Source organism: Aquila chrysaetos, chromosome 24 (assembly GCF_900496995.4).
Source record: "Aquila chrysaetos chrysaetos chromosome 24, bAquChr1.4, whole genome shotgun sequence".
Classification (NCBI taxonomy): Eukaryota; Metazoa; Chordata; class Aves; order Accipitriformes; family Accipitridae; genus Aquila; species Aquila chrysaetos.
The window spans coordinates 10,683,135-10,707,442 of record NC_044027.1 but is presented as its reverse complement, the minus strand read 5'-3'; the positions used below and the strand labels follow the sequence as shown (position 1 = coordinate 10,707,442).

The following is a 24,308-nucleotide window of genomic DNA, read 5'->3' as shown; positions in this document are numbered from 1 at the left end:
GGTGGAAACCTGTCATAAACCTCCCCCTCCACCAAGGGGCCAATGCAGCTGGCCAAAATCCTGTGCTCAGCTGGGTTGTTGGGACCCTCTGCAAACACATTTCAGGAGGCCAGGGTGGATGCATGGTGTGGGAGAAGCCAATGTGATAGGGCTGGAAAATAATTCCTGCCAAGTGCTTGATGTTCAGGGAGATCAGCTGGAAAATGGGTCCTGCCCTTTGTCGTAGATATGGTCCCTGCTGGCCAAAATGCTTGTGCAATGGCAGGGAAAGATGTGTTGAAGAAGCTGCCTGTGGTCCTTGGTCTATCAGTAATTAGCACCTCTGATTCCCAGATTGTCAGTCAGCCCCCTCTAACCAGCCCTAAGAAATTAAATTAAAATGAAACAGAGGAGAGAATAATCCTGCTTGCTGGGACAGCTGGGTAAAGATGTTTTAGGGCTGGATCTGCCCCTGGATACTGGTCTGAACCTGCCCATCCAGGACTGGCTCTACCCATGTCCTGGGTCTCCCAGCTGGCTTAGCAGAACCAGCACCAGCTACTCCTCATGGGAGAGGGAAGTGAAGCCCATGGCAATGGTCCCGGCAGTGCAGAGCTCCAGCCAGAGGCTGTATCTGGGCTCTGTCCCTCAGCACAGTCTGCCCAGGCTGCTGGCTGCTCCCATGGATGCCAGGACTCCTCTCCACACCGTGTCCCTGGAGAACAAGGCTCTCTGCTCTTGCTGAGGAGGGAGCTAAGGTGAGCAGAGCTGGCTCTGGTGAGCAGCAGTGGCTGTTGTGCTCTCTGATGCCCTGACAATCGCCGCCTCCTCTCCCTGTGATGAACGGCTTTGGTGCCGCATCCTTGGCTCAAAAACGTTCCATCCTGACTGCGCTGCTGAGTCGCCTGTTTGTAATGCAGTTGCCATCGTCCCCTAGCACTGGCGTGTCCCCGAGGTCTTTCATGAACACCCATTGCCTCTCCAGCTCAGCCCATTAGCCTTTGCTCTTGCCTCCTTGGATGGCTATTAATGATTTCCATTTTTGCAGCACCTCTACACCCAAAGCACTTTCTTTTATTAGAGGCAAGACTTCCACCTCCATTCTCATTCTGAATTGGTTTCCTTGGGTACTCTAACACCCAGCCACAGCTGCATACTGAATTGGAGAGGAGCGGTGCTGCATGAAGCACTCTGCAGCCCTCTGGCTTACCCAGGCCTGGCCTTGCTTTGATTGTAAAGCGAGCGGTAAGATCCTGGCCCGGTGGTAGTGCGGCAGTAGGCTGCACTTCATTACCTCAGTAGCAGGCATAAATGGCCCCATTAAATCTACTCTGTATCCCAGTGCTGTAGCAATAAAAATTGTCGGGACCAAGATGGTATTAAGAAATTTAAGGCAAATGCTCCACTATGGTGGTCGCTTGGATTCCTCATAGGAGCCAGTGTTGGGGCTAGAGCATCCTTTAGAGGGAGGCTTCTCCCAAAGCACTTCATAATGACCTGAAGAACAGCTGGCAGGAGAGAGTCATTATCGTGTGCTGCTAACTTTCCAAAGATTCTGGATAATCATGCTCAGTGGATGAGAAAATTACCTGCAAACTTCTTTGGGATGTCAAATCAACCTTGTTTCCTCCAGACTGAAAGCTGCCAAGAGCCTGGTGGAAATGTATACTAGCAGAACTGATGGGATGAAAAGGGGTGGAGCAGGGGAGGAGCAGCTGAGGGCACATGTCTCTCCTGTGCCCCAAGCTTGGTGAGAAAGCCTTCCTGGGTCTGCCTTCTGGGTGGAAAATCCAGATGAACCTGCTTGCAGGGCACTCGCTGTTGGGGTTGCCTCAGCATTCTTTCCAAAAGCAGATGATTTGTCAGCCTCAATACAGGGAAACTAAGGCAGTGAAAAATGGGAAGCTACTTACTATGGCAGGAGTCAGTGGCAGGATCTGTAATGCCTGGAGGTTTTTTGGCTCCTGCTCCAAAGGCTACACCCTGTCAAAGCACGGGGGTGGTAAATAGAAAAAGCCGGTGGAGGCTGTTGGCTGTGCTGGCATGGCAGCTGTGCTGGGGATCCCAATGGCAGACTTGTAGGCTTCTGGGAGCTAGGCGGAGATGGGTTAAGCCCCGCAGGTCAGCATGGGGTTGATTTTGTATGTCGGATGGGAACAGGCCTCAACGGCACAGGTGAGTCAAAGGCTATGCAATGCAGAGACGGTCCCTGTCCAGGGGCTGCTGACCCACAAGACCATGGCACCTCTTCCAGGGACCTGCCTCCTCTCAGCAGGTCCTGTTCCAGAGGTCTCTTCTATACCACTGTGTTGTGGTTTAACCCCAGCCAGCAACTAAGCACCACACAGCCCCCCCCACAGCTCACTGCCCCCCACCCAGTGAGATGGGGGAGAGAATCAGAGAAAAAAAAAAGTAAAACTCATGGGTTGAGATAAGAACAGTTTAATAGAACAGAAAAGAAGAAACTAATAGTGATAATAAAATGACAATAATAATAATAAAAGGATTGAAAGGGTTGGCATATACAAGCGATGCACAATGCAATTGCTCACCAACTGATGCCCAATAAGTTCCCGAAGCAGCAATCCGCCCCCACCCTGGCCAACTCCCCCCAGTTTATATACTGGGCATGATGTTACATGGTATGGAATACCCCGTTGGCCAGTTTGGGTCAGCTGCCCTGGCTGTGTCCCCTCCCAACTTGTCGTGCCCCTCCAGCCTTCTTGCTGGCTGGGCATGAGAAGCTGAAAAATCCTTGAATTTAGACTAAACATTACTTAGCAACAACTGAAAACATCAGTGTGTTATCAACATTCTTCTCATACTGAACCCAAAACATAGCACTGTACCAGCTACTAGGAAGACAATTAACTCTATCCCAGCTGAAACCAGGACACACTGGGACCATTGTTTTTCCTCTCTTACCCCCAAGGGTAACAGACCTCATCTCCCCAGGCACCAGGAGGGGCACTCTTAAAACCAGAAGAGGAACAGATGCACCAGCCTTGGTAAAGCCAGAAAAAACAACCAGAGGGGGAAGTGTAGAGTTTCTTCCTGTGCAGGGAAGTGGATAGTAGCTCTGCTCACTTGGAGCTCACCAAAGCAGCTGATAGTGATTTCTGTCTCTGTTTGGATGTACGATGGAAGCTTCTCCCCTTTGGCTCACCTGATGCCTCATCACTTTGCAGCTCTGCATGCCAAGTGCTTTGTTAAAGTCTAGTTCAGTGTGTGGATGTACACATGTTTTATAGGCCTGTGCCAGATCTCGTTCGTGTGCCTGCTGTGCTTCATTATGGAGCGCATGCAGTGCTGTTACCTGAGGGAAAACACTGTTTCCCTTCTCATCTCCTCTCATAGCCATGGGAGCTTTAGTTGAATAGCTGGTGGCTGCATAATGAACAAAAAGCTTCCTGGAAGCTCGAATGTTCAAACAAAATTGACTTTAGTGGTCACCGGGATGGGGAAGTGGTTTGCACTGACCATCCTGTGATTTTTGACAAGACTGTGGTGGCCAGAGGGAGGACGTGGGTGGTGCTGAGCAAGCTTTATGCTCCTCAACCTCCAGCTCTCATGCTAGGCCTCTTCCTCAGACAGGAGCTGTACTTTGGCTTACTGGAGCAGATGTTCTTCTAGTGGAGGTTAAAAGCAGGGATTCCTCAGGCTATTTGTGCTTGTGGTTGAAGAAGGATTTACCCCCCCCCCCCCGAGCTGATACAAACCTAAAACTAATTTATCCTAAAATTAATAAAAGTTATCTATTCAAATTGATGCAAGCTCATGAGTCAAAAATCTATTAAAAAATCAGATTACAAATAGATTGAGTTTACAAATGGGCTTCGCTGGCTGAATTTCAGACCTGTACTTAAGCATGTTCTAGGCAGAGTCTTCAATGCTTGCTCATTTAAAAGTGCATGCCTGAAGGCCTGTTGAATCTGGGCTGTGGGAGACCATCTTCTAGGGAAAAACATCAGCTGTTTAACTCCAGCTCTCTTAAATGGTCTGATAGTGTTGCTGTGTCCTGTTAGAGAGCTACTGCTTTTTACCTATGTGTGTGTATGTCAGTGGTGCCTGCAATGCTGTGTTATACATCTGCATACAGTATATACACCTGCATGCATATACAGGCAAGTTCTGCATGGTTTGGGGATGCCCAATGGCCTACCGCTCTCCTACCACCTTGTAGCTGGGTGAAGGGTTTGCTCGTGTCATGGCCCTTCGTTATAAAGCTGAGGAAGAGTGAGTTTAAGCGGAGAGGGTGGGAGCCGTACGGAAGCCGCATGTGATGGCAGGGGCCATCTGCTGCAGGCTGTGAATCAGGTGGGGCAGGGTGGGAGCAGACGGGGGCTGAGGTGTAGCCTGACGCGTAGAAGGCAGTGCTGGAAAGCAGGTCAGGGTTGCAGTGGGAGGCATGGAGACAGCCACGCGCAGGGGCAGCGTCGCCGAGTGGATGTGACACCGTGACAAGAGAGTGGGGCTCTCGCCGACTTTCTCAGGGCTTTGTGGGGTCACCTTGGACAAGGTGTTTCCTGCATTGCTTCTCCTCTTTCTGCTTGTTCTTTCTCACTTGCGTTTCTTGAGGCAAGCGCCATTCCTTTGTGTTTAGCACCTAGCACAAGGACAGGTAACTGGAATCCCCAGCCACTGAGGTCAATATCAGTGGCTTACCATCGTTGAGCCGCATGGATGGTCCCACTCTGCCTCACAGCAGTAAGGTAAGTTCTTTGTGGGTGTCACTGTCCTCCCCCACCTGTGATCACCCAAAAGGTGCGGGTCACTTGCCAGTGTGAGTGTCTAGGAGGCCAGCAGAGCTGTGTCCTGAAGGGCTCCTCAGTGTAGGGAAGGCCTCTGTTGGGGTACCGTTACAGTCCTGCACTAGCTCGTCAATAGGTGTTAGCAGTGGGAGTGTGTTGGGGGAGAAACACTGTGCTGGGCAGGAAACTGCTTCACTCACCGAGTACTTGAGAGGCCTCAGTAAATGCATAAAGGACTACGCAGAGTGTCACCAGACTGCCTGCTGCAGCCCTGCCTTCTGCTGGGAGAGACTGTCACCAGCAATGTCCTGATGGGCACCGCCAGCTTCTGTTATTCCCTCCTCGTGTCTCCTCTTGTACTGAGGCTGCTGGGGAGCCCTGGCCCAGCCTGGTGCCTCGAGCCAGACGGCTGCTCTCCTCGCCTCCCTGCTCTCTGCTGTCACCTTCATGCATAAAACATCTCCCTGCTGACTGAGATCCCATCTCCTGGTGGCTTTGTCAAGGGAGCTGCAGGGGGACATAAAAAGTCCCTTGTAAATCTCTGGCCTCTCATCCCTGGAAACTTTACTGTGCCTCCAGAGAGCAGCTCTGCTGCTGTTCTGCTCTTTCAGGGGATGACATTTAGCTGAGGCAGGACAGGAGCAGCCAGGGCTCTGCCTGCCGCCAGCCTTCAGTGACCACCACTGCCCTGTCCTCAGGGCAGGCTGTGAACGCTCCCTGGTGCCCAGCGCGGAACCAGGGGCTCTGCCTGCGTGTGGTCACTTCTCCTGCGCCTGGTATCTCTCCTGTGTGGTAGAAACCCCACAGGGTTATCTTCGGTGTCGTCCCCCCTGCCAGGATGGATGCTCTGAGGAAGGGAGGAAACAGGATCCCTGCATCAGTCCCGGAGACCTGCATGGGAACAGGGTGGCAGTGAATGTGGGGAGAAAGGAGAGAGAGCTGCTTGTGGAGGGCCCTGTGTGTGCTCCTGACCTGGCCTCAGCTCTGAGGTTTTTTTTTGTGTTCCTTCCTTAAATTACAGTGACATTCAGCAGCTGGCTTTGAGGCATTGTATGAACATATGCAGGTGAGGAATGCCCAGGATCAATGCAAATGGAGAGCCTGCTCTTTCATTTAGGGGGGAAAAAGCATGGGAGTGTGTCAGTTGGGATCATATGGCATTTCTGTGGTAGAGGGAGGACTGTAACCCTGTACAGTTGGACTAATCACTGATTATCCTCATCATTTGCCTGTGCTTGATGAGGAAGGAGTTGCATCCTCATTCAGAGATGAGTATTTGCTCATGGGACTGTCAGTGCTGTTTGCTGTCTCGGTACCTAGGTAAGTAAATGACGTCATGCAGGCTTAAAAGATGTTTTCATAGAGATGGTTCTAGTTTGAATGAGTGGAGAATGTTTGTGTGGGGGCTGTACCCCATCTCATAGGGGTCACTCTGCACCAGTAGCTCTAGGGTAGGTGAGAAACCTCCCTGCCACCCCCAACCCATTGCAGTGGAGTTCAGATCATCCTGAGCCTGTCTGCGTGGCAGCTTATGAAGGCGCTTTGGGTCAGGAAGCTAAACTGTGCCCTGAAGCACAGATGGACCCCTATGCCATGGTGCCTGTTTGAGAGTGGTACCCTGGGGTGGACAGTGGGCTCAGAAATAGCTCCTTTGTCCCAGTGAGACTTGGGCTGATGCCAGCAAGACTGGAGTGTGGTGAGCACCTCTGCCTGTCTGGCAGCCAGGCTGGGCTCCATGTGCTCGCAGGGAGAGAAGAGATCGTGGCAGGCAATGTGTTTGAGGGCCCAGGGGAGCTAAGGGGACAGGGGCCGGAGTTAGTGAGCGGCCCAGGATGTTGAAGTGCTCTGCAGTTGTTCTGATGGGGCTGTTGGTTTTGCAATCCTTGTTTAAGCTCTCCAGGCACGTGATGACCTTGGTAGCATGTGACAAATTTGCAGCCAAATTGCTATATGTGATGGAGATGCTGAACTGGGAATTGGTGAGCTGGATTCTCTCTAGCCCTGGCAGGGAGGGACAGGAGTGTTGCCAGGTCAGAGCTGGGATCCAGCCAGCCCAGTATTACTGATGATATTATTCTTTACCGAAGAGCTGCTGGTATTAGTTCTTCCTGGTCACGAGCTTTGCTCGGCAGCTTCTCTGCTCAGTGGGGAGAGGAGACCTTGCAGGAGCGGCTCATAAAAAGGATGTATATATGGAAGAAAAACCCAAAGCACGTCCTTTCTGAGAGCAGATCCAGAGCATTGATGTTCCTCAGGCCTCAGAAGGGATCAGGACTTACAGCTGTCCCCAGGGAGAACTCCTATATGTTAATTTTACTATAAAGCCTATGTCAGCTTCTCACGGTGGAAGCTGGGGGAGCAGAGGAGCGAATGCAGATCACCTTATCTGGGTCCCAAGGTCATCTCTGTGCATGCTGTTTTAAATATATGTATAAATTTAATAATTATTGTACTCACTAATTGACTGCTTGTGCTGAGGAAGGCAGCTGGTAATGAAATGGCAACAGAGGCTGAATTTCTGGGAGCGTTGTCAATGTCCCCTGAAGGCATCAGGAGCTTTTCCAATGACAGAGTTTGGGGCTGAGCTGTGGGGACCAGCAATGCTGCTCTCCTCCAGCATTGATCCCTGTCCTGCTCTGACTCCTCTCCAAAGCTGCAGAAACTGCTCAGTCTCAGGTTCAGCCCATACTGGGGTTCCTCCTGGCACATCACTACCCACCTTACCTCCCATACTCTGCTTCACTCTGTTCTTTCCCTGGCTGATGGGGACAGTATATTTGCTCTGTCAGCAGCAGCAGCTTTGCCTTAACACAGTTGCAGTTCAGGAGAGAACAGAAATATCCCAGCTTTTTCACTAGCTTTTTATGGAGCTCAGTCATTCAGTTGGTGGTTGCAGAGTAGCTTGAGATCTTTCAACCTCAAGGAAGAGCAAAGCCATGTCACCCTAGAGTGTTAAGACAGATTGTCCTTCCCCTTATTAACTCTCTCCTCTCCTTGGCTTGTCTTCCAGGTACTGAAAGGCTGCAAGAAGCTGAACCTCTCTGTACATTCGGTTGGACGCATCCCAGGGGGCTATGTCACCAACCACATCTACACCTGGGTGGACCCGCAGGGCCGGAGCGTGTCCCCACCGATGGGCCTGCCGCACCACCAGAACAGCTCCCTCCGCAAGGACAGCGAGAAAAGGAGCCACCTCCAGCTCCTGCAAGAGGGAGATGAGAAAAAGGTGAGCAAGGGGGATCAGCCACAGCCCTGGGGGCATGTAGGTGCCAACCTTCTTCATTCCCCTTATGCTTTTCATTCATTGATTCTGGCCTCCATTGGGATAGCCTGTCTCTCCTTTAGGATACACTAGATCCTGGTTTTCTCCCTTGGTCTGTAGCTTTCCCTCTGCCTCCCCTGAGGAGACCTGTAGGACATGATGGATTAACTTTGTTCCCATTTGACACACGTAAAACCTGAGCTGAAGACAAGGCATTGTCCAGATGCAGACTTGTCTGGCGGTGAGGGTCCTGCCAGGAACAGCGGTCAAACCAGGAGTTGCTTTTAAGGCTTTTCCTGAACAGGTTGTTGTTTTGGCTGGAGGCCTGCTGCCAACATGGTCATTGAGAGGCTGACATAGGTGTTATGTTCAGGAGGGCTTGTGGATTTGGAGGGCTAGATCTCAGAGTGCATTACTGCCCTTCTTCCTGCTTTTCAGGTTTTTTCAGGTGTTTCCTTGAGGCTTTCTTGGGTCTCGTTGCAGTTTTGTCTAAGTGAAAAGAAAAAAAAAAAAAGCCCAGACAATTTTTCTCTTCCAAGAATGCTATAAAATAAAACAGATGATTTTCCTTTTCCATTTGGGGAGAGGCAGGCTGAGCCAAGAGGGGCCTGAGCAGTGCCTGTGTAAAAAGCCCTGGCAAGTGAAAAAGGAGTGGGGAAGGGAATGGCTTTCATAACAGTACCCAGGGGAGCTGGTGGTGTCTGGCCAGTGCTGGCCACTGCAGCAGGGCCTGGATCTTGGGCCTTTGAAAGAAAGGAAAGTATATCAGCACATCTAATTCCCAGTCCTCTTCTCTTACTGTGAGCCTGCCCTCCTTTGAAATAGACCTTATTACAAGCAAAGCCAGCAGAGAATACGTTGAAGCTGCAATATCTGATCTTGAGGATTTAGTGTTTCTTCTCCCTCATGCTTCCCTTGCCCAAACAGGCCTAGAGACTTGTAGATGTGGAGGAACAGTGCTCAGATGCCCTTGCACTGAGACATAGGCTGGAGGAGCAGACTCTGCTCGCTCTCTCGGTGGTGATGGATAGGGAACATCTTCATCCTGTACAAGCAGGACATGGTGTTGCCTCACTGGTGTTCGTGGAATATCAAATTACTGTCATATGAGTGAGCAGGGCACTTGCTTCCCAAACACACAGAGTTGCTTGGAGCCTTGACATATTTCCATCCTGTTATCCTGAGATCACTCTGGCTGTCCCCAGCACTTTGACTGTATGCCCAAAATGTCCTCAGCTCCACCTGGAAAGGCTGTGGAGGGATCTGTAAACTGGAACCTCCCATCTCAGCCAGAGGGGGAAAAAAATCTAATACAGGATGAGGCAGTTTGCTGATGAAATATTCATGTGGGCCACGAGGGAGAAGGGCCCATTATTTTTACTTTAAGGAGAAGAGAAAAGCAACTGCTGCTGGCTTGCTGGTGTCCCCCACCCCCTACCACTCAGTGTCACCTTGATACAGCAGGCAGTGACTCTTTGAAGCTGTAGGTAGGAGTGTTTCTCTGCACATTGTTCCTTTAGTCCTTGCTGTGTATTGACATGAAATGCTTAGAAGCCTGCAGCTGTATGCATCCCTGCCCAGTGCCTGAGCCTCACATGGCCCCAGACAGCCCCTTCCCATCAGTCCCTAGGGAGATGTGAATGCAGGTGCCCTAGCTGTCTCTGGGCAGCTTGGCTGCTGCATGGGCCAGTCATCAGACCAAAACACCCTCCTCTGTGCTGCTCCTGGTCCCGAGCTCGTCAGGGCTGGCTCCCAGGGGGTGCACAGGAAAATAAATCCAACTGAACTTTGCAAGTTAAAAGAGCTTTAATTACCGTAGCTTAATCTGCTTTGGAAGGGAATGAAGCCAAGTTGAATGAGGGCCACATTAAACTTCGAAGAGCATCCGTGCTGGGCTTGGGAGTAAGTGTATCCAACAGCAGCCAAGGTGTGAGGGGGGGCCCCCAGCTCTGAGTCTCCCACTGTGGCACCATTCTAGCTGAGCCAGGCTGCGGGACCTTGGCTCACAGAATTGGCTGCCCTTGTTCTGAGCTGCGCTTTTGTGGTGCCATTGCTTGTGATGCCTCTTTGTGGCAGTGCAGCACTTGCAGAGAACTGGGAAGATTTGCCAGCCTTTGGTGAGGTGCCCAGTCTTCATGGTGCTACCAGCTTGCGGCTTTGCTGGCTTCAGGACCTTTTACCCAGGTATGAGGAGTGGTGAAGAACCTCTCACTCCACCTGGCTCTTCCAAAATCTGAGCTTGGTCTTCCATTCCTTGGTGCAGCTTCACTCAGTCAGACAGCCACTTGACTTCTTGTAGTGGAGGATCATGCTTTGACTCTAGGGTCGGGGGGTGAAGGCCCCTCTATTAACCTGGCAAGAGTCAATGTCAGTTGCAGGAAATATTTGAAGCTCGCAGAAATGGGTGTGCAAAGATCTGATGCAGGGGGCAGTGCTGCTGGCATCATGAGAACAGGCAGCATTCAACCTTCTCCTGGCACTACTCCTCTGTGGCATATCAGCAGTGACATCGGTCACACTGCTATTCCCATCCTGCCCCTCTGTGCCACGCTGGCCGTGTACTGCATTTCTAACAGAAGCTATCAGCTCTGTGTTGTTTCAGTCCTGGGATCCCCACACAGCTCTGGTGATGGCCCTTGGCTCCCTCTGCTACTCCAGACTTGACTTCTTGTGTCACTCCAGCGTGCCTCCTGCTCCGCTGTAGCGCAGCTCTAGGCACTGCCTGGAGGCCTTCTCCTTGCTCTGTTAATGGGCCTTCGTCCTTTCTGACCACAAGTATGATGCACCTTTCTCCCTAGCTTGCTGGGTCAGTGGTTCAGAAGTGCTTGCAGTGGTAGCTGTTAGCACTGGTGGGACCTGAGGTTGCTCAGAACAGCACCCTGACCCCTCCGCTCCTTGCACTGCCTTGAGCCTGCCTCCAGACCCAGCTCCTCCTGACAGTCCTGCTCATTGGTGTCAATGGTTGCAATAACCTCCACTCCTGAATTCCGATCTCTGACTGGCAAAAGAATACTACTGGATGCTACAGCTTTTAAATGACCAAGGCTGCCCAGACACTTCTGTATCCAGAGGTGCCAGCTGACAGTGAAAGAAAGCCCCACCATGATCAAAGACTGGCTGGCAGTGAGGAGAGCCTGAGCTGGCCGGTGGATTTGAGAGGGGTTATTTGGTGTGACTGCCTGTGTCATTTGTCTGAACACATGCTTCAGGGCATGAATTAGCTGACTCGCTTTGTCCTGACTTACTGTGCACCATTGACAGATAAAAACATGTCCCAGCACATGGGAACAGCCTGCCTGTAGTTTTTTCTGGTTTTATTTGTATGTGTAGATATAGATATATTTAACTGTTGAAAGGGGGGTTATTCTGTTCACAAATATCATGTAAATAAATGCAACATATCCCTGGTTAATTCAGCCCGGTCAACCGGAATTGACAGGTACCCCCGAGGGCTATTTGATTTCTGGATGGTTTTACATTCTGAGGGAAGGGGTGGGGATTAGTTGGTTATTTTTTCCCCCCTTCTCCCTCCTATTTCTAATCGATCTGAATGTTCTGGAATACATATGCAAAAGCTTTCAAACAGGCATCATTTGGGAAAGTACAGAAGAGATCAGACTTCAGCCCTACAGCAGGAGGCTAAAGTGATGTAAACCAGCAAGTTTGTTAATGCATTGCTACAGTTCAGTAAGCCTGCAATGCTACTGTAGTTAAGGTGATATTTCCAGCTTTTGCAAGGTTAAATTCAAGGTTGGTGGAGGCATCCTACATTCATCAGGCAATAGAGATATCCCTGTCTGGCTACCTTTCCCTCCAGCGCATCTGTTCTGTATGCCTGAAAGGATGGGGTTTGTAGCATAGTTTAACAAGTTTGCTTATCTGTAGGCAGAAGCATTCATTATCAAAAGGCTTGAAATGGAAACCGCTGCTGTTGGCGTGTGTGTGATAGGGTAACCGATCCGTCTGGTGGAGGAGGGATCTGGTGCATGGCTGTGTACCTTCCTGGAGCAGGCACCCAGACAGTGGGATGGTGCTGTGGAGCAGATGGGCTGGTGTGCAGCCAGGGTGGTTGGGCTTTCAGCTGGCGGGTCAGTCTGACCTCCTTGGGTAGCTCTGCTGTAGCACAGGTTCAGTGCAGAAGGCAGCCCATGTTGCTGGCCCAGGGCTGGCACATTCCTTGCCCTTGGCTTTCTGTTATATTTTTGTGTGGACACTGGGATTCCTTCGTTGTCAGCTGCGAAGAAGCTGTTATGGGGCTTTGGGAAGTTACTGGTGGACTGTCAGCTGTCCGCTGGCTTTGCTTTCACCATCCTGTTCCAGTCAGTGGTTCTGGGCCAAACTCCAGCTTGCACCAAGCTTGGGTCAGAGGCTGTTCTGTGTGGATGAGCAGGAGGTGAATGCTGAGATCTGGGCCAATTATTCAGTGTAGGCCTGACCTAATCTGCATGATATCTCATGAGAAGGCACAAGAAGGGGTGTGAGAATTAAAGGGAATGGAGGGAAGAAGGAGGTGCTGGTGTGTATGCACCTGTAGTTGTGCAAGTTATTGCAAATCTTTACACTTTCCATGTCTGTGTTGTCTGTGGCAGAGATGTGTCTGTTGAAGAGGTGGCCATATTTCCCAAGTTTTGCTATTATATTGCTGCAGTAAGGGCAGCCTTCCCTGTAGTTGTAGTTAGTGGATCCAGTGTTTCGTCAGAGCCCTGTGCCCTTCTTCCCCATAGGTAAAGTAGCCAGTGATGGTGGTCAGTAATAAGCATGAAATGAAGGGCTTGCACTAGTGCACAGCTCTGGTAAAACACTGTTAGAGCCACCTGTCTCCAGCAGACACAGCAGCAGGTCACAGTCCCACAGCCCCATCCCAACAGAGGATGTAGCCTGCTTGATGGAAAGATGGGACCTGCTTCCAGTGGTCACCTTGTGCTTCAGAGCGGTTTGGTTTTTATGATCTGTCCAGGCTTAAGTCCTCTGGATTTTTCACAAGAGCAAGGACCATTTGTGGCGTGAGTTGTCATTGATGTACTTCTGGGATCAACAGCTTATTTCATTAAAAGCACTTTGGAAACCATCAGCCAGCAGAAACTCGTAGGTGCTGCTGAGCTGGGAGGAAGATGAACTGTGCAAAATGCTCTGCAAGTGTTGGATTGCTAATTCTCTGAGAAACGCCATTTCATCAGCTGAATCGTTGCTCTAATGTGCTTATTGCCAGGGGAGCTGCTTATTCCTTTAAGCTTTTGGTGCAGCAGAAAAAAGAAAATATACATAAAGAAGAGAGTGTGAACGTCTCCTTGCCTTCAGGCAGTTCTGTATCCAGAAGTAGCTGTAATTATTATAAAAAAACAGAAAGAAAAAATATATCTGTGATAACGTTGCGTGGCTTGAATGTTTGAGATGCTAATGGTGACTACTTGAGCATGAAGGATAAGAGATGCAGGAGAGATAAGGAAGGATTTCTTCCTATTAGATTGTAATGACATTTTTAGTGTGAAGTGATAGAGCTCCCTGCATCTCTTACTTTGCTTGCTCTGACCTTGCTGGGTTTTGCTTTGGCTTACAGCTAGAAGCATATCCAGGCTACTCGGGGGTATGTGGTTAGTTCCCTGTCATGACTGGAGTATGTGACACGAGCCACTGGCTCCCCAGTTCCCTGGGTGTCGTGGTTTAATCCCAGCCAGCAACTAAGCAGCATGCAGCCGCTCACTCACTTCCCCCCCACCCAGTGGGATGGGGGAGAAAATCGGGAAAAGAAGTAAAACTCACAGGTTGAGATAAGAACAGTTTAATAGAACAGAAAAGAAGAAACTAATAATGATAACTCTAATAAACAGCAGTAACAGCAGTTGTTACAGCAGTAACAACAAAAGGATTGGAATATACAAATGATGCACAGTGCAATTGCTCACCACCTGCCAATCGACGCCCAGTGAATCACCGAGCAGTGATCCCCCCAGCCCCACTCCCCCCAGTTCCTATACTAGACGTGACATCACATGGTATGGAATATCCCTTTGGCCAGTTTGGGTCAGCTGTCCTGGCTGTGTCCCCTCCCAAGTTCTTGTGCCCCTCCAGCCTTCTCGCAGGCTGGGCATGAGAAGCTGAAAAATCCTTGACTTTAGACTAAACATTACTTAGCAACAACTGAAAATATCAGTGTGTTATCAACATTCTTCTCATACTGAACTCAAAACATAGCACTGTACCAGCTACTAGGAAGACAATTAACTCTATCCCAGCTGAAACCAGGACGCTGGGGATTAAAGGTATCCTTCTGCCTTGGGTGGTCTGTAGCACTGTCCCAGCAGACTTACTCCAAAATGTCCCTTGGTTCAGACCTCGGCTCACCTCACCCCGTGCTGGTGGGCAGCAGTGCCATCTCTTTGTTTTTTCAGGCACTTTAAGCAGAAAAAAGCACCCAAAAGTGGTAATTGTGCTGCATGAGTTGAGCACTGCCCAGTGGAGAGGCAGCCGCTGGGCTCAATAGCAGTGTGGCCAAGAGCTGGGCAGCACGGCTGGGCTGAGACTTGGGATCAGGCCCCGTGGCAGAGGACTTGGTTTAGAGACTGTCCTGCACTGCTTCTGTTGTTGCCTGCCTGTCCCTCTGCTCTGAGTGTCACCTCTCAGCTGTGGGAGATGCTCGCTGCCCTGGCACACACCTCGTACAAGAACCTGTTTGCACGCCAGTGCCCCACATGTGCCTCTTGTGTGGCCAGGGGCAGTGCTGTAGCTGTGCTAATATTAAACACACTTGGAGGTGGGTGCCAGTGCCACTGTGGCAGCAAAGCCCTCAGCATGGCCTTACAAAGCCTGCCCTGGAAGGGTGGGCTGGTGTTGAGGCAGCTCTGGTGGATCCAGCACCCCTAGCAGCTGTGACTGTGCTGCTCCCAGTACCTCAGTTAATGGGTCGTGAGCTGGCTTTGCCTTCCTGTGAGCTGTGCTCGCACGTTTGCAGGTTGTCTAGACATAAGCCAGTGGGGTTTCCTTGGTAAGCAGGAGGAGGATGAGCCCTGCGAGCCTCCTTAAGTGTTGTTTTTGTTGTATGGTAGCAGTAATGGCAGGGAAATAGCTGTCAGCATGGGTGAAACCTTCTCAGCCACTCATGCAGCTGTGTGCTGAATCGTACTGATGCAGAGTAATTCTTGTCTGAAAGTGCTTTTTCTAATGGTAAAATCGAATCTGTCAACAGGTAATTTCATAAACCCAGAGAAAAGAAATCCCATGCAAGAATCAACTTGGAGCAAATGCCTTACTGATGATGGCATTTTTTTCCTTCATTTCCTGCTACAGGAGGCGGCAGATGTTTCAGCGTTGAAATTGAAATTAAAATTGTGACCTTGATCTTCCAAATGCATCTGCGTTGTACACGCAGGAGTTGCCTGGGGCTGGACACAGCCCTGGTATGGCAAGGGGAGGAGGTGGGGACTCCACAGCATCTGTGCTACCATGAGCCTGGGAATACCTGGTCCTCCTCAGCAAGGTGCAGGGGGGTTACCTTGCCTCGATGTCCTCACTTTCCTCACCCAGAATAACTGCCCTTCTGCACAGCCTTGCTTGCTGCCTCTGTTTTAGGATGGTGTTAGGACAGCTGTGCATTTAGCAGCTTGGAGTGATCCCAGCTCTCCCTGATATTAGCCCCTGAGGTATCTTACAGCTTCTCACTCTGAGCTTCAGCCTGGCAGCAGAACAGGGGGAGAGTTGAGGAGGGAGGAAACATAAAGTGGAAATGTAACCAAAATGCGCTCTTCTGGGACGACTTGCACAGAAGTGTTAATCGTATGTGTACAAACCTGCTTAGCTGAGTGGAAAAGCCCAAGCAGAAGGGCTTGGTCCAGGAAACGGTGTGTTGGGGGTCTGTTCCCAGTGGGGCCCAGGATCGGCACTTTCTATCATGGCAGGATGAAGCCACAGTGGTGGGAACCACTGGAAACAACAGCCTGGTCACAGTGAACATGTTTAGCTTCCTCTTTGGACAGCACAGCTTGGCTTGTGCTTCACTGTCATCCTGCAGTCTCCCTCCCACCCCACAGCTGTGTCTGGAGCGTGGGCTTACGGCGTGGAAGAGGTGCCCTCAAGAGGATGGCAGCGGGTGCGGACAACGCCGTGCTTGGGGCAGCTGGCATGATGGTGCCAACCTCACCCAACACCACCTCTGCGGTGTGCCCCGTCACGGGAGGCAGGAGGCCCTTGGGAAATAGTGTGCAAAATAGTCTCCCCTCTTATCCCTAAGCCCTTAACATGGAGTGACTCAGCCTTTGCTTCATCCTGGCAAGCAGCTTATTGCTCTGTTTGGCTCCTGAACGCTTTCTCTCCGCTCCTCCTTCCTGCCTCCCTCATCGCTCCCCAGTCTGATCAAACTGAGCCCCCTGCCTGTGAGCACTCGCTTTATTTCTCAGCTATTCCCTAAATCTGCAATTTGTCAATAAGCCAAATGCTCCAAGAGTGGTTATTTCTCTGGCCCCTGCTGCTGCCACACTTTTCCCAGCAGCCTAAGTTTCTATTGCGATTTCCGCAGGGTTTATTCAGAGAGGCGTAGGTATTAGTTGATTAAGAAATGCAATTAAGCCCTCAACAACCCAACTTTCTGGGATTGCCAGCAGCGACATATTTTTTAAGTAGTGCTTAGGTTTTTCACACAGCTTGTGTTTGTGGGAAGGTCTTTCAGACTTTTACTGCTTGGGGCTGTATTCATTGCTTTCTGCTCCTTGAAGACTAGGTTTGCCTGGTACGTGTGTAAACAAACCAGCTGACACAGCAGCATGTCAGGTTTATAGGGAGAGGGAGTATCTCTTACTCGATCTGATGATATCGGGGTGGGCAGAGCAGCTTCTCAGCTTACCAGCCCATCGAGATAGTGTTAAAGGGAAATGTAAACGTCTTGATATAGAGCTACCCCTTGTGTTGCTAACTCCAGTGAAGTGCTGGCACCTACATTTGTTGTTTAGGGACTTGTGGGGAGAGAGGGTTGCCATTAGCAGTGTATTTTGACCCTGATCTGTGATTGCATGCACTTGCTGCATTTATGCTACTCGTATTTTTCCCAAAGTTGGGGAATTTTTGAAAGATACGGCCGTGGTGTGGTGAAGAAGTTGCAGTAGAAGGGAAGCCCTGAATGTCGTTAGACAAATGGGGAGAAAAGAGAAGGACTTAGGAAAAGTTTAATATTTTTCTTGTTCTAATAAAACCCAGTGAAATGTTCTATAAAGTAATTGTTCTATGTCCAGAACAATGTTTTCACGTAAAGAAAAAGTTAAACTGCCCTTGATTTTGACAGGCGAACGTTCTGTTGGACGGGTACAATGCCCGCTCTCCTCTCCAGCCTGAAGCGTGAAGGTCTCTTTATGGTTCCTTTACAATGCTTCAATCCTAGAATTGTTTCCAGCGCTTTGTGCACTTCAAAGCAGGGCAGGGACTAACCCAGGGAACATCAGTTTTGTGCAGCCCTAGACAAGGACGCTGATACAGGTAGTTAATGTCTTACAGTTCTCACTCTCTGGCTTTCCACAGTACAGCTGTTTCTGGAGTGCGGGGAGCAGAGGGCAGCAGCGCCGTGCTGAGAGCCTGCCTGTGTTGTAGCACATTCGTGGGATCACCCCAGCTTTAGCCTGCAGATCCATAAAACACATGCAGCTGATGAGGCATTAATGCAGTTGCCAGCCAGCTGTGATACAGGTATAGAAAAGTAGGAGCTGTTTTGGCATACATTTCTTAAAGTACAAAACTTTGCAGTGTATTGTCCTTAGGTAGATTTATGTCCTGCTGCTTATTTCTGTCTTGCTGCTGCACCACCACCAAGATAGAAAATGGGTTTTCAATACCAGCCCCTCTAAGGCTGGGCTGAACTCCCTGTGTGATGCTGTGTCCTCTAGAAAGGCAGGTTAATTAGTGACTTGAAGCTGGAAATGACTTTTCCATCCAGATAAATGTGCAAGCTTTTGATTTGACTGCGATGAAGAGTTTTAAATATAAAAGCCATTCACAAACAGTCTGTTTCTGGTTGTTTCTATCAGTGTGAAACACATTTTGGCTTTTGCCATTTGTTTTTATTCCTGCTGTCTGCTTTTCTCCAGAATTGACTTAAAACTTGGGACAAAAGCAAAAAAAAACCTGGAGTTATTCATTTAGGAAATGTCATGCAGTGAGTGAACAAAGGCCATTTTAAATTGAGAGTCTTCAAGGGAGCTAAACACAGGCTTGCTCATTCACTCTAAATTCTCACCTGAACTTTCATATATCATCAGGCCCTCTGAGTAGGAGAGGTTGGAAGGAGGCAGATGGGAAGCTGGCTAATAGCTTCGGCGTACCTTGCAAAATCAGCCCCGCAGCCAGCATTTGGTGGGGAAGACAGCTGTCCAGGTGCTGTGTGGTACTTCAGCCCGTCAGATGTTTGTGGAAAATATTAAACATCTGTTGCAGTATGTGCTGGCTGTTCTGGGCAGGATAGATGGAAAACCTGTCCTAGCGTTATTAATTAGAGATAACAAGGCGCATGGCTGCATGGAGGAGTCCTGAGTGCCTTCTGTGCCTTGCGCAGGCAGGGTGCCTGGGTAGGGTGTCCTGCGAAGCTGCTGTCTGCACAGAGCAGTGACCGCCGCAGGGGCGATGGCTGGGCTGGTGGAGCTGTGCGAGGACCAGCCTGGGCTGTGTCGGGGTCTTTCCTGCTGCAGCCTGTGCCTCTGTGTCGCTTGTCTTGTTGCTTGTTCTCTGTACCCTCTCCTGAGGGGAGTGTGCCTGGAGTGGCCCCTTGCAGTCACCGCTGCGTAAAAGAAGGGCAGAGAAATGGAGCTGGGCTGTTTCCCAGTCTGGGTGGATGTGGGTCACTGCTGTGTAGTCACGTTTGCACAGGGCACGGGCAGGCAGAGGGGAAATGCGCAGGCAGTGCTGACTGGCACTGCTCTGTCAGTGGTGCTTTGGGGATTTCTCTTGGCTAAGTAACTAGCCCAGAGATGCACCTGTAAAAGGAGAGCACTGAAAACTGCCGCAGGTCAACTCTTCCTCTGGTTTATGGTTGTAATCGTCCCAGGCCACGCATGCTGCCCCTCACATAGCTGAACCCTCTCGGTCCTCCAGAGCTGGCATTTTCTTCTCGTATTCCCCACTGCCTCCCCTGTCCCACAGGAGCTGCCCTGTCTGGCCAAGGGACACGGCGGGGGTACAGCTATCCTGCATTCCAGCTGGCCGTGTATCTTACCTCTCCCTTCACCTGCACATTTTCCTCTTTGTGTTTCTGAGGATTGCAGAACAGGAACAGAAGGGCCCCTTTGGTGCTGCTGTGTCACCCTGTGTCCTGTGACACCTGGAGCTGGTGTCACGGGAGGTGTAGTGGTCCTGAGCAGCCTGGCCTTCTGCCAAAGAGTTTACAGCAGCTCTGTCTGACCCTGAGGGTGTTTGCCATAAACTGGAGTGAAACCTGTAGCTTGCTTTATTAGTTGATGTTGGTAGTTGCTCATACTGGAGGCTAGGTTTCTGTAGGACAGACAGGAGGAGAAGGGCAGTATCCAGCAGAGCTCTGGCAGTCCCTTGTCTGGCTGACACCTTAGCTGGACTCCAGCCTGATGGTTTCTCAGACCTTGTCTAAGCTGTGTCTCCTTTCCTGAGGCCCAGACCCCTCCTGAAATAACATTACTTGCTCCACTTGAGGCATTAACCTCCTTCCATGCCAGTGCTTTACTTCCGGATTTGTCACGTGGGTCCTGGATGTCATTCCATCATCTTTCTCTCTTCTTTCAAGTTTTCCTTTGGAAGAGCCAGACTTCCACACCTTCTGCACGTGATCTGTCCTCTCACTCTATTTGAACCTCTGAATTATTGAAAAACAGGAAAAGACAAAACAAACCCAAATCATGGATGTTGCATGTTCTCCGTGTTTCACTGGAAAATGCCCCCCTTGGTAGAATCACCCTGTCTGTCCCTGCCGTGCCTGTGGTTAGCTATGCTGCTCTCTGGGCATGTGCAGGGCATTGCCCACCTTGCAGGCCATGTACCCCTAAAGCATCCTTTGAGCCACAGCCAGCCCTGACCATTTGTCCAGGCACAGGGAGACAGACAAGCCTACGGAGCCACAGGAGCAGCTAAACCTGCTCTCCCCCCTCCTCTGCATTGCTACAGGAGCCAGCTGCTGCAGGGAGGGGATATCCCTGGTTTAGAGCTCCGTCTGGGGCTGCAGTTTTCTGGAGGCATCTACAGAAGGGGCTCTGTTCCCGGCATGTGCGCTGCTCACTAGGGCACCGGTGGGAGAGCTGGTGGCAGCAGTGGGGACGTGGCTGTTGTCAGAAGCATGGATCTGAGACTGCTTTTGTGCAGTACTCAGACACCACGTCAATGACTGTTCCTATTCCTCTGCAGGTGAATCTGGTCCTGAATGAAGGGAAGTCCCTGGGCCTGATGATCCGAGGAGGGGCCGAATATTCTCTGGGCATCTACATCACCGGTGTAGATAAAGGCTCTGAAGCAGAGAGCACTGGCTTGAAGGTAAGAGTGACCCCAGAGTGGGCTGGGGCAGGAGGTAGAGCTTCACATGCTGTGGCTGCAGAGTCACATCAGCACATAACTGCTGCTGTTCCTACCCCTCTGCCCCCAGCAAAGCAGGGCTCTCAATGGAGAGGTGAGAGTTGCATTTCTGGAGATGGCTTTTCAGGGCAGGTTCTTTGGATGTTTTGGATACTAAGCCTAGAGGGAGCAAGGTGGTTGTGCAGAGACAGATGCAGCCTTAAAACTTCTGGAGTAGGTTGTACTTGCCTTCTGCCTTAGCACACCTCTACACCTGATTTCTCCCCTTTGAGATAGCCTGGGGATGGTTTTGGTGTAGATATCTAAGAGTGCAGCCCAGACCTGGCAGGTGAAGAAAGTCACTCTCATGTCCCTGAGCTAGCAGGGAAGAGTTTTCTATTAAAGATCCTGGTCCCGTGCCCTCTTCCTGCATCACGTATCCAAACCCATTATGTTTGGAGCTAATGTTTTGCACAAGGTGCTCTTAGCCTGCCTGCAGGGAATGTGTTTAGCTGCTGCGATGAGAGGAGGCCAGGCTTGCTGCGGTGGGAGCAGGTGTGTGCTAGTTTCCTCCTGCAGGACTGGCATTCACAAGGATCATGTCTTAACAAGCAGAAACAGCAGGATCACCCTCGGGGATAGAGTAGAGCTGATCTATCAGCAGCCTAACTTGGTGCGACCTCCAGCTACATCAGGCTTCCTCCATAGTCAAACAGGTTCCTAGAGGATGCTCTGTGGTTTGGCTGGGCCCTCCTGAGGCTGCACTGGTCCAGAGCTGGCTACAGTTTTGCTGCGGACCTCTTGTAAAGTGACATCCTGCATCTCTTTTATCTCACCATGTACACATGCACACACATCACCTCCGAGCTCCTCCAGCTTTCCCACTGTACCAGGTCTCAGAACAGGACGGGACATCTGGGGACCTCAGCTGTTCCTGGAAGGGGCATTGGGGTTTGTCGTGGTTTAACCCCAGCCAGTAACTAAGTGCCACACAGCTCACTCACTCCCCACCCCAGCCAGTGGGATGGGGGAGAGAATCAGGAAAAAGAAGTAAAACTCGTGGGTTGAGATAAGAACAGTTTAATAGAACAGAAGGGAAGAAACTAATAATGATAATAATAACAATAATAAAATGACAATAATAATAAAAGGATTGGAATATGCAAAACAAGTGATGCACAATGCAATTGCTCACCAGCCGCCAACCAATGCCCAGTTAGTTCCCAAGCAGCGATCCCACCAGGCCAACTCCCCCCAGTTTATATATTGGGCATGACATCATGTGGTCTGGAATACCCCTTGGGTCAGTTGGGTCAGCTGTCCTGGCTGTGTCCCCTCCCAACTGCTTGTGCCGCCCCAGCCTGCTCACTGGTGGGATGGGGTGAGGAGCAGAAAAGGCCTTGGCTCTGTGTAAGCACTGCTCAGCAGTAATGAAAACATCCCTGTATTATCAACACTGTATCCAGCACAAACCCAAAACATAGCCCCATACTAGCTACTGTGAAGAAAATTAACTCTATCCCAGCCAAAACCAGCACAGGGTCAAAATTTTATATGTTCTAGGATGTTCACCAGTACAATAAGTTCAAAAGGGAGCCATTGGACTTCAGGTGTATCTCTGTGCTGCTCATGAATGGGGCATGTTTGAAACTCAAACTCCTCAGGCTGTAGCATTTTACTTCATCACTCAGGGTTTCTTTTCTGGTGTGTTTTTTCTCTGCAATCTCTGCAAAGGGCTCTGCAACCACATTGTGCCCTTTTTGCTTCCTCCAGAGCAATCCCCTGGGCCCTGAGAGACAGTTCTTTCCCTGCTCCTTGTGTCAGTCAAGACTCAATGGATGTTAAACTCCATAACATTCTCTCAATCCCTTGAAATGGTGCTGGACTGCTGAGGATCGAGGGGTAATCCATTCTGATCCCTCTCTGTATTGTGAAGAGATACGTTTCTCCCTTGATCAGCCCTGGAGAGTTTAGGGCTAAGCCTTCAGCTTTGCTCCAGTGGCCCTATAAAGTCACTTAAATCTGTCAAGGCTGGTACCGTGAAGTGGGTGGACAGTCTGGTGGAGAGGGCTGTGATTTGGGCTGGGACAGATACCATCCCATCCCTCGAGTTGCTTTGGCACAAAACTCTGGGCCCATCTAGCTGGGCACTGAGGTCACCAGGGTTCCTTTTATAGACAGAGGAGAAAGAGGGAGACACTTTCAGGGGTAATGCAGCCACTTCTGAACTTAGCTGTCTGCTGCAGGCTCCTGTTTCTCTCTGCTGACTCATTTTGACACAGAACAAAAATGCCAAACTTGGAGGTTTGGATCAATCAGAGCCTTAATCTCTCTCTCGGTCCCTAGCAGGGAAATGGGGTTTTGGACCCTGCCCTGTGAGAGGGTCACTTGGGCACTAGGGACAAGGAGCTGTGGGAGCATCCTAGGGAGATGGCTGAGTGTTTCTCAGGGCAGCAAGCAGTGAAAGCTGCTGCTGGAAACTCGCTGCAGACCATCCTTCTCTCCCAGAACATATGTTACTCCTCTGGGCTGGCCACCTTGCAGCTGCTGTGCCTGCACACTCGACCAGGGTACATAGCTGTCTCCCAGGGATGTCAGCATGTGCTTGTTCATTAGCACAAGGTTGTGGTGAGGGGCAGCAGGGACAGTGCTCTGGGACATGAGGATATCAAGACGGAGATGATAAGAGGCACAGGACAATTTGTTTCTGCCTAATAGAGCTGGAAAGAGAGGGACAGGCTCGAGCTGCCCCGGGCGTCACACGGGTGACTTTACTGAGTCAGAGGACCCGCCATCTGAAGCAAGCCTGTTTGTCCTCAGCGCCGGCTGACCCTGTGCCAGAGTGTCAGACTCTATCTCATAAACACCAGAAGCCTGAAAGATTAAAGGCAGGAAAAGAAAAAGAAGTTGCATTGTTTTCCTAAGGTTCTTTCTGCTTGATTCATGTTTAGTGCTTCCACACTGCTCCAAATCCCTCTCTCCACTGCATGGGGAAAATTGCTGCTTTTCTTGGTTCAGTCTACCTGCCAGTGAGCTCAGCACAGCTAATGTCGCACTGCAAACTCACACATGCAGGAACAGTCACAGCAGCATAACACACGGCTTTATCCCTCCACCTCTCATTTCATGCCTGCTAGGAAGGCAAGAAAATAATCACATGCACACTGCAGTCAAAGCACATGGAACAGTGCGTGCTGCTCCCCTCCGTCCCTGCCAAGCAAGGTCCCTGCGCCATGGCAATTGTTTGCACACCAGAGTCTCTGCTTATTGATTCTTTATATCTCTCGCCTTGCTGTTCTGTTTTCTAGTAACTGATTTGTACGTGCCAGCAGGCTGATGCTTTTCTGAATGTTGGGCTTTATGTGATTTCAGATACGCACAGACACTTCCCACCCTGATTTGTGTCTGCTGCAGGCCATAAATTTAGAACTGCTTGGAGGTTTGGAGATAAAGAAAGGCCTTTTATGTTCTGCTGTTAGACATGGTTGGGTGTAGACTGCATCCACACGCTTCCTACACTGCTCCAGGTGTTGGTGGAAGGGATATGATACCATGAGGAGGGATGAACTGGTGGGTAAATGTGATTTCCACATAATTTGTTGCTCTCTGCAGTACAAAAATTGTGGGTTTGTTCAATGTGGGCTCAACCCAATCTTGCTGGAGTCGATGGGAAGGTTCCTGTTGACTTCCCAGGCTGTGAATTCTTCTATGGGTTTTGCTGCTTCCACTGCATTTGTTACCAGAATTGTTTATAAGTTGATTCTGCCAGCCTTTTCATTTTAGGGAAAACCTTCTTGCATCCACAACACCGAATCAGAACTTTCGAATGTTTT

General features: G+C 50.3%; 1 protein-coding gene across 6 annotated transcripts in view; it reads left to right on the top strand.

The window, feature by feature from the left end:
* WHRN (whirlin) overlaps positions 1-24,308 on the top strand; it is a 58,485-nt gene that overhangs the window by 10,566 nt on the left and 23,611 nt on the right. For all 6 annotated transcript variants that reach the window (XM_030000664.2, XM_030000666.2, XM_030000665.2 and 3 more), the window contains 2 exons: positions 7,741-7,956; positions 20,332-20,457. In XM_030000664.2, coding sequence (XP_029856524.1) covers positions 7,741-7,956; positions 20,332-20,457 — 342 coding nt within the window. The remainder of the gene's footprint in view (positions 1-7,740; positions 7,957-20,331; positions 20,458-24,308) is intronic.